This window comes from Anastrepha ludens, chromosome 5 (assembly GCF_028408465.1).
Source record: "Anastrepha ludens isolate Willacy chromosome 5, idAnaLude1.1, whole genome shotgun sequence".
Classification (NCBI taxonomy): Eukaryota; Metazoa; Arthropoda; class Insecta; order Diptera; family Tephritidae; genus Anastrepha; species Anastrepha ludens.
The window spans coordinates 100624306-100641297 of record NC_071501.1 but is presented as its reverse complement, the minus strand read 5'-3'; the positions used below and the strand labels follow the sequence as shown (position 1 = coordinate 100641297).

General features: G+C 35.6%; 1 protein-coding gene across 2 annotated transcripts in view; it reads left to right on the top strand.

Moving 5' to 3' along the window:
• LOC128863007 (dynein axonemal heavy chain 7) overlaps positions 1 to 1941 on the top strand; it is a 102019-nt gene extending 100078 nt beyond the window's left edge. For both annotated transcript variants that reach the window (XM_054101887.1, XM_054101886.1), the window contains one exon: positions 1267 to 1941. In XM_054101887.1, coding sequence (XP_053957862.1) covers positions 1267 to 1773 — 507 coding nt within the window. In that variant the 3' untranslated portion in view covers positions 1774 to 1941. The remainder of the gene's footprint in view (positions 1 to 1266) is intronic.
• The last annotated feature ends 15051 nt before the right edge of the window (positions 1942 to 16992 follow it).

Here is a 16992-nt window from a genome sequence, read left to right as displayed (position 1 = left end):
ACAAACCCACTTGGCGATGGCACTTGGTTCTTTGCCTTGGTAAAATATGAGTTTTTTAACCTTCCGTCTACTAGAAGTAGTTTACAACATTGCGCAAAGTAGTTGACAGCACAGTTTTTCTACCATTGACCAGAGTATTTTCATATAGAGGGCTATCATTAATAATGCCAGGGATACCGACTTAACAAAGACGAGGAAATGCTATTGCTATGAGGAAATTTTCCTGAAGTTGTGCAATAATTTTTCAGTTCGGGAAATCAACATCACTAATTTCTAATGCAATAAAATTTTCACAGTTTTTATGAGTAGTTTGACGACGAATGTCCCATTCGCCATTTTGAACATATATTTCCTTATATACAGGGTGCGCCATCTCGAGCTTCGGTATGGAAATATTTAATAACTTTAGCAACTAGCAAAATTGAATGTTTGTTGGTGTTTTTTTATTTGATTTTGTCCTTTACAATGTGTTTCAACTGCACTTAAAACACAACATCTAACAAATGACCACCTTTACGAGCCACACAATATTGTGTTCTTTTTTTCGAATTTTCCATTACTTTTGCTAGCATTTCGGGTGATATTGCCTCTATTTCAGATCTATTGTTGGTCCTGAGCGCTTCCAATGTAGTGGGCTTGTTGGCGTATACTCTACTTTTTAAATAGCCCACAAAAAAAAATCCTGCGGCGTCAAATCCGGCGATCTTGGAGGCCACTCAACATCGCCACCTTTCGACATCAACCGGCCAGGGAACTTTAGCTTCAAAAAGTTCATCGTTTTGATCGCCGTGTGGCATGGGGCGCCGTCTTGTTGAAACCAGAAGTTCAATAATGATTTGCTACAGACCCCGATTCTTCAAAATGTTTAGTCAGATTGCGTATGGTGTTATCAGAAGGCACCTTACAACCGCGGTATTTTCGACGGTATGCACGTTGAGCAAGCACAATTGAACGACCATTTTACAAATACATGGTCACAATTTCCGCGCGTTCTTTAGGTGTAAAGTTATTCATCGTTAAAATTGTACTGAAGTGACGTTTCCAAATTATTTTTTCTCAAGTCCTTCTGACAATGGATAGCAAAGTTATTCAATATTTCCATACCGAAGCTCGAGATGGCGCACCCTGTATATGGTATGATACTATTATTTCCCTCTTGCAGCAAGCGAATTTATTAAAGTTCATTCACAACAAATAAGCTTAAAAATTATATCCATCTTCATACCGAATGATTTCAATTAAAAACTAGTTTCTTTCTCTTCTCAGAAATGGTTCGATAACGGTCCACCCACCACGTTTTGGCTTTCTGGCTTCTTCTTTACGCAGGCCTTCCTCACTGGTGCCCAACAGAATTTCGCTCGTAAATACATTATTCCCATCGATTTGTTGGTATTCGACTACGAAGTGCTACGCATGGAAGAGGACCAAGTACGTGGCGTAACAGCACCAGCTGATGGCGTATATGTGTATGGTGTGTTTCTCGAAGGCGCATGTTGGGATCGTGCAGGCAATTGGTTGGCAGAATCGCGTCCACGTGAGTTGTTCGATTCCATGCCAGTGATCTGGATGAAACCTGTGAAACGTAGCGATCTCAAAGAGCGTCACATCTACATTTGCCCTCTTTATAAGACAGCGGAACGTCGTGGTGTGCTCTCCACCACAGGGCATAGTACAAATTTTGTGGTGGCTATGCTGCTTGAATGCAATCCGAATACGCAACCTTCACATTGGATTGAGCGCGGCACGGCATTGCTCTGTCAATTGAGCTTTTAATTGGAATTGTAACGGAAATACATGGACTTGCGAACATTTTTATTTTAGTGTGATTTTTTTATATACATACATACAAATATATATGTATATTTTAGTACAAACTTATACATACCTACACACATTCTCCGGTTGCGCTGAAGGCGGCAAGCACAATTTATTTTCGTTTAAAAAATATATAAAATAAATAGACATTGAATTTATTTACTAAAATGCATGCCCCTAAGCTATTTCCTCTCTGGGACGTAAAATAAGAAATTTAAAGCAACTTGAAAAGTAATCAATTTCAATTTCTTAAATGTGGCTTTCAAGCTTTGCCGCCTGGTTAGAGGATTATAAAAAGGGTATACTACATAAAATTGTAGCAGATAAAATGTCCCAGATAAATGATGTATTGCGAGATGTAATGCGAGACAGCGGCACAAGAAAGGGTAGGAGATTTAATGAGAATGGATGAGGGCGTATACGAGTGAAAGGGTGAAATATGAGTAGGTATCTAAGAGATTAAGTGATTCCATATTCGCTTAAGTTACTTTTAATTCGTTTGCAGCTGACATAAATCGCTTACCTAATGATGTTTCTATTCATATTTACATAGTTCGAGCAAAGGATACTGAGGAGCATAAAGCGTGTATACAGATAATACAAAAAATATATATACATAAGTTTGAAAAATATACTTTTCGGTAAATGGTTTCAAATATTTTTTATGAGGCGCTTTTTTCATGGCTTTTCAGAAATACTCTCGGAGGTTCGCCATTGCCTGTCGGGGGGCGACCGCTATTAGATAAAACTTTTTCTTCATTTTTGTGTTTCACGGAGATTCGAGCCTACGCACTCCCGAATGGTAGTCGCGCACCGACTGATTCGGTTACGGCGGACGCCCTGAATTGGAATTAGGTTGACGAAAAGTCCATTCCAAGCCAACACAGATGCGATTTGATCCATCTTATAAGGTACGAATTGGAATTTTCTCAGAATTGTACGGTGGCAGAGTGCTAAGCGAAAGCTAAAAGTCCCTCCAGACCTCATAGGAATTCTTCTCAATTACAGGGTGAACGATATGAAGTGTTACCTATTCAAAACACCATAACTTTTTTGTGCGAAATTAGTTTTTATTCATTTCAAAGACAAAATTGTTCAAAAATGATTACAATTTTAACATTTATTCACTTTAGCTCGATATGACCACCTTTTGCTTTGACTATAGCCTTCAAACGGTCAAAAAATGAGTTGCATGCTGCACAAATGTGATCTTGACGTATTTGGCTTTTTTCAGCGCATCCATACTGACATATTTTTTAGTCCTTACCTTACTCTCCAAAATGGACCAGATGGAATAGTCCATCGCATTTGCGTTTGGCGAATTCGAAAGCCTTTGTGTGGACGAAATGAAGTGTGGAACATGATTTTTTAACCATTCGTGCCGAGTCCTGTTGAAACGTCCATGGTCTACGACCGAAATGTTTGCGTGTCCATGACTCTAAAACAGCTTCTAAAACATTTTCCCGATAATAAGTCCTGCATTCACTTTGACAACAGGCTCGATAAAAACGATTGGAGAGCATCCATCAGTGGTCACTGCGGCCCAAAACATTACTTGCGATGGGAAATTGATTCGAGTGGCCATACGTAGGCTCAAATTCTCGTATGAGCGTTCGGTCAAGTAAACACGATCGTTTTGAGTGTTTATGAACTGCTCAATTGGGATATTTTTATCATCAGAAAACACAATGTTAGGAAATTCGCCATGTTCGTGCAAGCGCAACAAATCCTTTGCTCTTTCGCACCGAATTTTTTTTGCTGGGGCGAAAGATCGTGTGCTTTTTGGAACTTGTAAGGCTTGACCCTGAGCTCAGTATGCGTCAAATGCTGTCTTGCGTTATTTTCAGTTCTTTGGCCATTTTTCTTCCACTTCGACGTGGATTTCGTTCAAGTCGAGCCTTCACTTTCCGAACCATTTCTGGCGTTGTTACGGTTTTTTTGGTCCACCTCCATGGCGTTTTGCAATGCTACCAGTATCATTGTAACGTTTTATAGCGCGATACACAAACGTTTTATTCACTTTGAGGTGATTGAGCTCACGAATGGCTTGTTGGGATTCTCCAGCCAAATATAACGCAATCATACTATTGCGTTTCAATTCCATCACAGAAAAAAAAAATCAACAAAACTGTGACGGAAATGCTTTTGAAGGCTTATAAACAATATATTGAACTGTGATTAGAACAATTTTGACATTGATGTCATAAGCTGTTTTACGGATACAAGCAGTGTGAAGTTGGTAACACTTCATATCGTTCACCCTCTACATAAATTTGCCTTAAATGCTTAGCGAATGTGTAGATGAACTAAGAGCTCAGTCCTACTTACTCATACATAATGAGTTGCATTTTCATTGCTCTCTACTGTGCATAAATTTGAATAGTGAAACACTCTGTAATCCTGTAATTTAAAGCGAATTTTTTGAGCTCCCCTTTACCTATAATCTATCAACATTCAAACTCATCTACCTTCACCAAGTTCAAAGCCGGCTTAGCTTCAAAGAAGTTCATGTAGATATATTCAAGATTTTCAGATAATTGTATTTTACAAAAGAAACTAGAAACTTTCGTTTCGCATTTACTAATTAACCAGCAAACTGATACGGTTGCTTAGGCCGCAAAAGTGTTTTTCATTCTCCATTTATCATTTTTATCAAATTTGTTGTTTATTACTTAGAATTTGCGCCTAAATGCAGGCAATTACAATAATCAGTTTGGTTGAAGTTGCTGTAGATGGCATCGCTTAATTAACCTTCCACCGAAGTAGGGTAATTATCCATTTATGGTAAGTGAATTCATAATTTGTAACGCGCTTCGATGGGGAACTTCAAATATAACGGGTGTATGTATGTATGTTTATGTGGGCAACTGTTCAATACAATTCTGACACAATTTGACGGCAATTCTATGCGTCTAAAAAGAACTCCCGTTATAAGGGAGAACTTAATGTCCTGAAATAAGTTTGATAATCGAATTAATTTCGAAACTCGGCGAACACGACTCTTTGCCACACTTTGCTTGAGATATGCTTTAATTGGATGGAATAATTTCACTAAGCCATCTATTCAAATTGTTTTTGTTCTGACGAACACTCTTCAAAAGCGACTAAATAGAAAGATATTCATCTACTTTGTTGCTCACACCCATTTAGTTCCAAGACTTTTATTTACTTATGTACAAAATTGAAGGTTTTAAGAGCGCCAGCGGCAACTGATACTACATCGCTCATTACGGCAGCCTGAGCAGGCAGGTGGCTTTAGATAAAAGAGCCCTGAGCAAGCGTAAGCATTTATTTTTGGCGACGAGAGCTTTCTCACTTGAGCTATTCAAGACGAAATTTAATTAAAATACTCCTACGCGTAGTGCGTATTAAATGGGGAGGTAGTAGCAGCGTCAACAGCAACAACAACAAAGCATAGTTATACCGTTAATCATGCTGGTGCAATTGGAAAGGTAACAAATGTGGCACATCAATTAAAAAGCCCATTGCAGGGAGGAAGTGGAGGATTAAAGTGCCAACGTCGACAACATTTATTGCTGTTGGCGGTGTGAACGGCGTTTAGGGTTGTTGCTACTTCATTACTTTGTATAGATTTGAATTAGTGGTCGTTAATAGGCACAGTGTTCGATTTTTGTGAACAGTGGGATATCTATACACAGGGTGACTCCATTGAACTGCACATTTTTGGAACGTTGTATTTAAAGAAACTTAAGTTGAGATGAAAAACACTGAGAAAAAATTTTTTTTCTACTTTTATTTTAAATTTTTTAATTTTTAAAATGACAGCATCAACAGCGACGATCTATGCCCCTCACTGGGAGACTACGCAATCAATTTTCAATACACTCACACTTTTTCACCAGCACACTCATGTTTTATTACTTCATTTGGCAACTGGCTTTAAATTTTTCCTTTCAAGTGAGTTTCAATTTGTTGTTGTTTTCTTGAAGACGACATGTTGATAATGAAATTGCTTCTCAACCCATGCTGTGGTTTGTGGCCCACGTAAAGGCATTCAATTTTGATGGTTTCTGACATGCAAAACGTGTGAGAAAATTGATGAGCAAAATTGATTGTATGGCATCAGTGTTAAGGCGTAGCTGAAAACGCCTCCATGCAAATGAAAAAGAGATTATAAATATAAAATATTTATAAAAGACAGACAGACACAGCAACTTATCCAAAGAGTGTTTTTTTTTAATTTTTAAGTCAAAATTAAAAATTCAACGTTTCTAACGTTTCGACTGGTAGCCTGAAAGCTTGCCGAATAAAATAGCAAAACAACTTTTGATTGATTATTTAGCTAATAATGGAAATTAAAAAAAAGTAATAAAAATTGCAGAGAAAACAAAAAAAAAAAACAAAAAAAAATACGAAAAACTTATATTTTGTAGTATATTTCGATTATTTTCGAAGAATTTGTGTTTCTTTATTCACTCCGCTCGGGAACATAATGCCTCGATGAGACTCTTCCGTCGTACACGGTTCTGGGCTGTTGGTTTTGCGTCGTCCCATGTGAAGTTGTCATTTGCTAGCTCCTGCAACATCGACCTTCTTCAAGTATTCTTTCGCCGACCGCGACCTTTGCTCCCTTGCGAATTCTAGTCCAGTGCCATTCTCGCGCTGATATCTGATGGTTTTCGAGGCGTGCGACCTGTCCATCGTCACTTTTAGCGTTTGATTTGCCATAGGATGGGCTCCTCATTCGTCGATGCGCTGTAGGGTCGTTGCTGATGGTGTTCGGCCAGAATATTTTACGGATGATGCGGGGGCATTTGTTGACGACAGAATGTAGCGTCTGTGTGATGGTATTAGAGATCAGCAATGTGTCGCTTCTGTACAACAATACTGACTCACACTTGAACGAAATATTCGCAGTTCGGAGCGCCTGGAGGCTTGCAAAATATTAGTTAAAATATATTTTATAACATTTCCAAATTATTAAAAAATATGAAAAATTTATTTTTCGCGAAGGGTCTTTTAAAAGTGATTCTAGTAGTGAATAGTCCCTTGACGGTACCATTTTCATCTTTTAAAGACCTTTTATGATTGTGCTCGAAGAAAAAATTTCTTGAAAATAGAAAAAAAAATTGAACGTGATACCCAGATTAAAAAAACAACACAAAAAAAAAACAAAAAAAAAATACGAGACACTTATGTTCCATATGACTTTAACGAAGAAAAATTTACTTAAAAATTAGAAAAAAAATTTTCCGAAGAAAAATTAGTAAATAATTTTATATAAGATTTCCAAATTGTTAAGAAATATGAAAAAATTATATTTCATATGATTGCTTCCGAAGGAAAATTGGTAAAAATCTTTTTTTAAGAGAGACAAATTTACCTAAAAATTAAAACATAAATTTTTTACAAAACATCCAGATAACAAAAAAAAGGGAAAATTTTATCTTTCATATGCAGTTGGTTTAATTAAAATTGACTTAAAATATCAAAAAAAAATTTTTTTTTCAAGAACTAAAATTTATTTAAAGTAACTAAAAAAAATTTTAGCAAGATAGCCAAATTGCGAAAAAAATACGAATGCTTTATGCTTCGCATGATTATTTTCGAGAATTTTTGTTTTTTAAATAAGAAAAAACTATTTTTAATTCAATTAATTTTTTAAATTACTAAAAATAAAATAAATAAAAAAATTTTATTTTATTTGATTATTTTTGAAGAAAAATTTGCTTAAAATTGAGAAAAAATGTTTTTACAACAAACCCAAACTATATTATATTACTAAAAAAAAAAATAAAAAAATGTAGGTTTCGTGTGATTATTTTGGACGAAAATTTTGCTTAAAAATAAGAATATTTGTTTTACAAAATTTTTACCCAAATTACAATACAAAAAAAAAAAAAAAAAAATACGAAAAATGTGCTTTATTTGACTATTTTTGACGAAAGATTTGCTTAAAACTAATACATTTTTTTCCACAAAATACCGAAACTACTAAAAAACAAAACCAAATAAAAAAATTGGACAATTTTATGTTTTCGAAGTAAAATTAGTTAAAAAATAGTTTATGAAATTCCTAAATTATTAAAAAATACAAATAATCTATCTATTGAGTTCGACGAAAAATTTACCTAAAAAATTAGTAAAAAATGTCTTTTAAAATAAAATATAAAATAATAATTTACGTTAAAAATACGAAAATCTCATGTGATTATTTTCGATTAAAAAAGTAGTTACACATTTTTTTTTATAAAATTCCCAAATAACTAAATATACGAAATAGTTATTTTCCGTATGACTCTTTTCGAAGAAAAATTTCCTCTAAATTAAAAAAAAAAAATTTTGCAAGATATCCAAATTAAAAAAAAAAAATACGAAAAACTTATGCTTATGTGGTTGTTTTCCGCGATAATTTTGCCCAAAAACAAGCATTTTTTCTTTACGAAATACCCAAATTATAAAAAATGAAATACGAAAAATATATGTCTTATTTGATTGCTTACGACGAAAAATATGCTTAAAACCAAGAAATTATTTTTTTACAAAATACGCAAATTTCGAAAGAAAAAGTTCGAAACAATTTTGTAACGTATGATTTTTCTCGAAGCCAAATTAGTGATTTTTTTTTATAAAATTCCCAAGATATTAGAAAATATTAAAAACTTATATTTCATGTAATACGTTTTGAAGAAAAATTTACTTCAAAAGAAAACAAAAAAGATTCAAAATATCCAAATTACTAAAAAATACGAACAATTTACGTTTCACATTAATTTATCAAAAAGAAAAACCTTGTTTTTCGAGATGCCTAATTTTTTTTTAATTACGAAAAATTTGATTCGTATAATTATTTTCGAGGAAAACTTTACTTAAAAGTAAGAAAACAGTATTTTTACAAGATAGCAGGAAATTTCGAAGAAAAATTTACCTGACAAATAAGAAAACAATTTTTTTTATGGTACTTGCAGGCTGTTAAAAAATATGAAAAAATTGTGTTTAATATGCTTTGTTTTGAAGAAAAGTTTACTTAAAAAATAAAATACAATTTTTTTTGCAAGAAACCCAAATTTTTAAAACTACCCAAATTACAAAAAAAGTATGAAAGACGTATGCTTCGTGTGATTGTTTTATTTCACTGAAATTCATTAGTATAGAGAATGTTGAGAAACTCTGATTGCGAATCTGATTTTCAAAAATTCCAAATATCAGGGTTAATAAGGCGGACGAGCATTCGAAGGTTGCTGATTTTCAAGCCTCTTCTGCTGATCCAAAAAGGTTGCAATGAGCTTTATTCTATGCTTAAATAATTCTATTTTGAGACTACCAAATGAAATACAGTTTGATTTTGTTCTTATGTTATGATTTGGTTTTTATGCCACGACTCAGGCGTTCCCTAATTCTACATCTATCTTTCGGACTTTACAGTTTTTGAAGTTGAAGCTTTATAGGCTTGTTGGAATTTGGAAAGTAGCAACTAGACATAGAGTCAATAACCTTCCTAATTTTTCTATTAATTAGTGCTTGGATGGTAGTCACGCACAAATCCATTCGGCGGCGGCGGCTGTCGAATTATTCACTACAAATTATGAATCCGATGAGAATAAAATTTTTGGCTTCATATAATTCTAATTAGTTCAGCATTTTGTAGATCTAATCTATTAAATAATTTTTCAATTTGTTTGAAGCGTATACATTTTATATGAAATATTCTTACTTGAGTGGAGTTCAGGTTGCACAGACTACATGACTCTGTACTTTAGTTGGGAGAGAAGGTTTCGCACTACAATTGAAGAGGAGGGATGGCACAAAGGCATGAATCCTGGCCATAGAACTTTTCACATCTATACAGACGGCTCTAAAACTTTAGACGGAGTAGGAGCGGGTATTTACTGCTCAAAACTGGGTATAAGGCAGCCTATTAAGCTGCTAGACCACAGCAGTGTTTTCCAAGCGGAAGTTTTTGCTGTGGGGAAAGCCGCGGAGCTAGCCTACACTAGAACAAGAAAGAACTCAACAAATAATATATACAGGGTGGGCCATATAGCGCTTGCTTTTTGAACCACCTATTTTTTTGAGAATGGTAACACAAATGACATGTCAAATGTGTTCATAATTTACTTAAAGGTTTGACGTTTACGAAATGGGACTCTATACCCTTGAACAAAATTGGGAAATATTGAAAACCTATTTCCAAAGTGGTGAGTCTTCTTCTTCTTCCGCGGTTACAGTAAATGGCGAGCGTTACCGTGACATGCTCAACGAGTTTTGTTTCCAAAAATTGAAGAGGATGACATGGACGACATTTGGTTTTAACAGGATGGTGCAACTTGTCACACAGCCAAAGTTACACTCGAACTTTTGGCTACCATTTTTCAATTTCGATATCAATTGGCCGCCTCGGAGCTGTGATTTAAGCCCGTTGGACTATTTTTTGTGGGGAGCCGTTAAGGACAAATACTATGCGAACCATCCAGAGACGATTGATGCTTTAAAACACGAAAACGAAGTTGCCATTCATGAAATTGGAACCCAAACAATCGAAAAAGGGCTTAAAAATTGGGTTGATCGAATGGCCTACAGTAAAGCCAGTCGTGGCAGTCATTTGAACGATATTATTTTTCACTCATAAATGGCAATGTTCAATCTTCAAACTAGAAAAAAAAGTTTGGAAAAATATTGATTAGTTTTTTTTCTATAGCCGATTCAAAAAGCAAATTTTACATGGCCCACCCTATATGTGGACAGTCAAGCAGCAATAAGCTCATATTGTATTAAGTCCAAAAATGTTCGACGGAGCAGGGAGGCCATAGAAAGGCTAGCCGCAAACAGAAGGTTGCATATCTATTGGGTACCTGGTCACAAAGGCATTATGGGGAACGAAATAGTAGATGAGATAGAAAAAAGTGCTGTTAGACTACCATTTGAAAAAGAGAACAGCATACCAAAGCCGCTAAATACAATATACAATAAAATGGACGACTACATGAAAAAGCGAGTGGAAGCTAGGTGAACTAATCTGACGACATGCAAAACAGCAAAAGTTATGTGTAGAACTAATGACAAGAAACTGACTCAATTCGTACTTACGCAATCGCAAAAGGACTGCAGAATTATCATAGGTATGCTAACAGGTCATAAACTATTGACTGCAATGCGTACAAGATAGGGATTGCTATCACGGACAAATGCAGGAAACGCAGAGAGGATGTTGAGGAAACTTTAGAACACTTTCCTTGCGTCTATCTGGCATTATTAAAAACGCGTTTAAAATGCCCGGGAGCCTCATTGTTTGAGAGTCTGGAGGACGTCTCAGAAGCAGATCTCCCAGCTCTGCTCAGATTCGCCAAAAGCGCTGCCATCATACATGATGTCTACTTTAGGTATTCATAGAGGTCGGTCTCCATCTGGTATCGCTAGGGACCAAAAGGTCTATGCGTGGCTTGTTGCCAACCAGGCTAACCTAACCTAAGCTTACTTGAGTTATGTACTTAGAATCTTTCATCACCCACGAACAAATGAAGAATACATTAACACTCTGCTATTATTTAGTGCTGATCTTGTCCCTTGTCTGAATTGTTCTTTTCCTGTGATCCTGAGGAATCTATTGAGTTCAACGCCATTATTCGCTTACTGAAATGCTGAGTTGTCCATAGCTTTAGAGTAACTGCCACAATTTTACCACTTTATACATTTACATTAACCTTAACGCCACAGTCGGAAGCACCAACGAAAATTACATCAACTGTCAGGCCACTCGTTGTTAAAGTTTGAAATAAAACCTATGTATATGAATATTTACTATAAATATTCACTGGTCAAATGGTATGATTTTTAATTTTCTACAATACCAATCAACTCCACAACACTGTTCACACATTTTTTTTCATTCTAACTGTGCCACACTGCTATCTTCTCCAAACCTCCTCTAGCGATTTCGGGTGGGTTTAGTGGAAAATTAATTGCATGCAAATATTTAAAGAGGTAAAGTACACAAAAAATCTGTTGTACGCGCAAAGTAAACACTTGACTAAGAAATTTCAAACGAACTAAAGAACGCTGCAGACTATCAACAAACCGATAGTTGGTTCATTCTGGGTGGTTGCTGGGCTCGTTTTCACTTAAAAAGAATGCATCAACACACAAGTAAAAGTAACACTCAATAGAATTGTGATTTCATGAGTTTTGAAAGCAATTGCCTTTGAAACTTGTAAAATGTTAAATAAAAGAATGCTTCGCTGGGGAAATTGAGAGCTGAAGAGTTGAGTTGTTGAGAACAGAAATGATGTGAAATATTTAAATAAGCAAATAGTTTAAATGTGTGTGCATGAGCAAGTTGTTGGTAAACAAAATTTTGTCTAGAGAATTGTGGGCAGACAATTTGGGGAATATAACTACAACTAACAGCTGATTTAACAGATGAATGTAATCTGAGTTTTGAGATTTTTCGTATGACATTTTGTCGTTTCGTTCTTGAAGTCAAGCCGGCTGAGGCAAACCCCCTAGTTTATTTTTATTTCTGCCATGGAAAATATTCTTATAAAAAACTAAGTGCCGAATGGAGATGACATATGACTGGAGGGGAACAACATCAAGACCCAAACCACAAATTGGGGATTAGTTTGGATAAACACCTAACAAAGGATGTAAGTGTATATATTCTTATACATATATGTATGTACACACTAGGGGGAAAAAGGGTTTTTTTATGGATGTTATCCTCTAAATTCATTGTATGACTTAAAAACAGGGTATTTATATTTTTATTATTTAATTTTCACCCAAAAATGTAAAAAGTAAGTAAATGTTTTTTCTAATTGCTGTCGCCCTTCGGCAGGCAATGGCAAACCTCCGATAGTATTTCACGCCACAAATAGGAGGAGGAGCTCGGCCAAACACAGAACTGTTTGTGTAACAGAAGTGTAAGCAGGTGAAGGTAGGTGAAATGGTTGAAGTGCCAGTTTGACACTCCTCAAGTAGCACAGAAGCGCTGTTTTGATACCATTATGAGACCTCCAACAGGCAGTTATATACAGCCAGAGCTGTCGATATAATGGAGAAGATTGATGGGATTTAAGGGATTTAGGTTAGTGCACTGCCCCAGGCTGTCGAAGAAAACAGCACTCAGTGACTTTAGTCGTCTAGCTGCCAATCCCGGACATTTACGGATAATGCGCTCAAGAGTTTCCTTCTCTGAAATGGTCTTCGAAATAGCACATGAAGAAATGGAGCTCCATCTTTTCTGCGCTTTCATGAGAATTAATTTGTCCAGTTCCCATTTAACAACTGTCAGGGGGATGCCGATGACCGGGTAGGAGGTCTCTGAAGCCAATTCAGTCCCCTTCCTGGCAAGCTCATTAGCAATTTCTTTTTTTCCTCTATGTTCCTATGTCCTGGAGCCCAGATCAGATAAATGCTACCTGCACACCCAAGAGAATAGAAATGTAGGCGCCAATTTCTTATTTATTTTTATTTTTAATATTCAAACGTGCCACACCAACGCTTTGAAAATTACTATTGGCTGCCTAAGCGATTTATAATGGGGCTTTGAAACAATTTATACTTTTCTAGGCAAAATAAAAAAGTAAATAAATATCACAAACTCCTTTAAAACAATTGCCAAATAAAGCCCTAAAACGATTGGCTTATCTTTTCAATACAGCTATTAAACTAAAATATTTTCCTGGACTGTGGAAAGTTGCGGAAGTTATAATGATTCCAAAACCAGGAAAAGATCCTCATGACGTGTCTTCATACCGTTCGATTTCTCTGTTATCACAAATATCCAAGTTGTTTGAAAAACTAATATTCCTCAGGTTGAAACCCATTATTGAATTAAAAGATCTAATACCTTCTCACCAATTTGGTTTCCGAAGTAAACACTCCACGTTGGAACAAGTCCATAGAATAATATCAGAAATCGAAAAAGCATTAGAGGAAAAGAAGGTATGTTCAGCAGTTTTCCTCGACGTCGCACAGGCGTTCGATAAAGTATGGCATGAAGGCTTGATTTACAAATTAAAGACTTGCCTCCCATACCAATATTGTAGTCTGCTGGAGTCATATATTATATTACTTCAAGATATTTAAGAATTAAACAGGGAAAGGAATATTCTGAACTGGTTGAAATAAAAGCCACAAGGTAGCATCCTGGGTCCAATCCTGTATATTCTTTATACCCGAGATTTACCACTAATGGCAAATTGTTTAACTGCCACCTTCGCTGACGACACTGCAATTTTATGTGTTGAAAAGACAGAAGAAAAAGCTGCAAGGAACCTTCAAACTGCAATCGACTCTATGGTATCATGGACGAGAAAATGGGGAATCAAACTCAATAACAGTAAATCCATTCACGTGAATTTTACAAATAAAATTACAAAATACCAACCAATAATGATTTCTAATGAAAAAGTCCCATTCGCTAATACTGCAAAATACCTAGGTATTACCCTAGATGCGAAGTTGCGATGGAAAGAGCATATAAAAATAAAACGAAATGAGCTTAACATCAGGCTAAACAAAATGAACTGGCTAATTGGATGGAAATCGCATTTATCCATATATAACAAATTATTGCTCTATAAACAAACATTAAAACCATTATGGGCCTATGGTGCACAGCTTTGGGGTTGCGACAGTGAAGAAAATATCAATGTAATACAACGCTTTCAAAACAAAGTGCTGAGAATCATCGTTAAAGCACCCTGGTACGTCAGAAATGCTGATATTCATCGGGACCTTAAAGTTAACACTGTAACTGAAGAAATTAAGAAAATAGCAGAAGCGCACCAAATTCGACTTCAAGGGCATGTAAACGAAGAAGCTAGGAGCATCCTTAGTAACCCGTGCCCAGTTCGAAGATTAAAGAGGAAAAAACCACATGAACTTGCTGGCTATTAACAGAAAATAAGAAATATTGTTTGAAATTTCTTTTTATCAATTGTAATTTATTTTCGAATCAAACTGCTCGTTAGTTTCTGAACTAGTTGTAGTGTAATTAAACATTGTAATTTACTTATTATGTTTGAAATAAAAAAAAAAAAAAAAAAAAAAAAAAAAAAAAAACTCCTTTGTTATTAAAAATTTCTTAGGTCAAAACTAAAAACAAATTTTTTTTCTAATTTATAAAGGATTTAAATATATTTTTGAAGAATCGTCGGAAGGAAATGGTCAAGAAATTCATCACAAATAAACTAAAATTGCTCAGCTGACATAATTGAGCTACACGAAGCCTTTGGAGTAAAGATTAGGCGAAGTAAAGGTTCCGACAATTTCGACGATGAAACGAACGTAGTAAATAATACCCGGCATAGATGAAATATTCGCCATTCTGTTCAATAACTTTTGTTCACGTTGAGGGCAATGCCGTAATTCCGCGACGCTATTGCAATAAAACCTCTCATCGAAGCTCGCGGAGCAACTGGTTTATCTTTAAAGGTTTGAAGGACCTAGCGTTGCCTTCTTGGAAAACACAACATCTTTTTTATTAACTAATTCTGAATGCTGCTGGTCGATCGCCTGCTGGAATCAGGTCAGTTGTAAATAATAGAGTTCTGAAATGACTGCTTGATTCAATAAGAGCAACTCATATCGGTTGATTTCCTTGCACTTCCACCAGGCACAGAGCTAAACCTTTTTTCTCATTAATATAATCTCATTAATCTGAGCTTGGCGAGCCCTTGGTGTATCTCATCAGAATTTGACGATCTTTTTGGCTTTTGCTCTCGTATGTGACAGCCGTAAATCCTGTCCAAAAGGTTTTTATTTGTGTGGCGCCCGTGTTGTTGTTGTTGCTCTTGTAGTAGCATAAACAATCCCTCTACATATACTGGGAATGCTGCTGAAGTGACAGTCCTTGGCCGGATATAAATCCGGGTGGTTTCGGTTACATAGAACTGACTGGCGTGGGAACATGTGACACCTATCCTTCGAACTGATTGTTGAGATCAGTCGTATGCGAATGGTTTCAAATTCTTTTTTTGGCTTATCTTCTGTTTTTGGGTAATGATTTCCATGATTTTATCGACCTCTTCGCCGTATGGCCTACCAAAGCGTTATCTTCGAGTTCCATATTGCCAAAAGGGAGTCGTTGAAACTGCCGTTTCGCTATTCCATTTGATGCTGTATTAGTTCTATAAACAGGAGTAATTAATTTGTTTGGTGACCTGCTCCGACTTTTCGCATTGATTATTACAGTGCCGTAGAATTTATCGAAATTTCTCATTCTTACCTCCAGTTTAGAACACTGCAATACGCAACTGAGTTCAATAAACATGAAGCTGCAAAATATTTTTTTTTTTAAGAATTGTGCCAACTTTAAATCGCCGTCTGGTATGACCCGATGACTAAATATCTTGAGATATTGCTCACCAAAGACATTTAGCGAGAAATGGTCAACACTTTTTACTTCAGCTAATATCTGCCGGTGACAATATTGGGTCTATAAAATGGGCAAGATCTAAGTGAAGAAGTCATTATTTCTTTCCTAGAGTCATGTATTGAAAATTGTCGCATACGAATTGCCATAAAATGAATGCTCGATCATTTTCCTTTTGATATGAAAAAAAAACAGAGGCCCAATATAGATGGCAGAAAAACAAAAATTCTAAAAACAACGGAAGTTTTGAACCACTTCAAACTTGCATCTTTTTGTACCAAATTGAATACGCCTAGAAACTGCATATCCGAACTTTTTCTAAAAACTCGAATTAAAAAGTTTGAAATTTTGGTGTGAATTTGATGTTTGGTTTTATATTTGCACAAAGTTTTAAACCTGGATTTAGATGGTTTTTGTAGGAAGATGAGAATATTTTCAAGAACAAATTATTAAAATTAAATAAGAAACAAATTAATTGTCAAATCTTGTCGCAGGTCGTTTGAAAGGTCCGTTTAAAGCCACAGAGATGAAACAAGTAGCGCGTATTGAGGTTATGTTTCGCTAGTAACATCTCTCGGGAGAACACACAGCAAGTTTCAGTCAGATCGCTCTATTTCTTGTGCTTGGCATTTGTTTGAATGGAGGAAGTCGAGTGATTTGCCTTTTTCGCATCGTTGGAAGGTCAAAGGTGGTTCGGGGAGTGAAAAAACTCTATAGTATATCGCATGAGGAGGATTATTTTGAAGGGGACAAAATACAGGGCCCACCATCTATCGTTATGGATTTGAATTAGATATTATTTGAAGAATGGTAACACTTAGCTGTCATCTGATTTGACA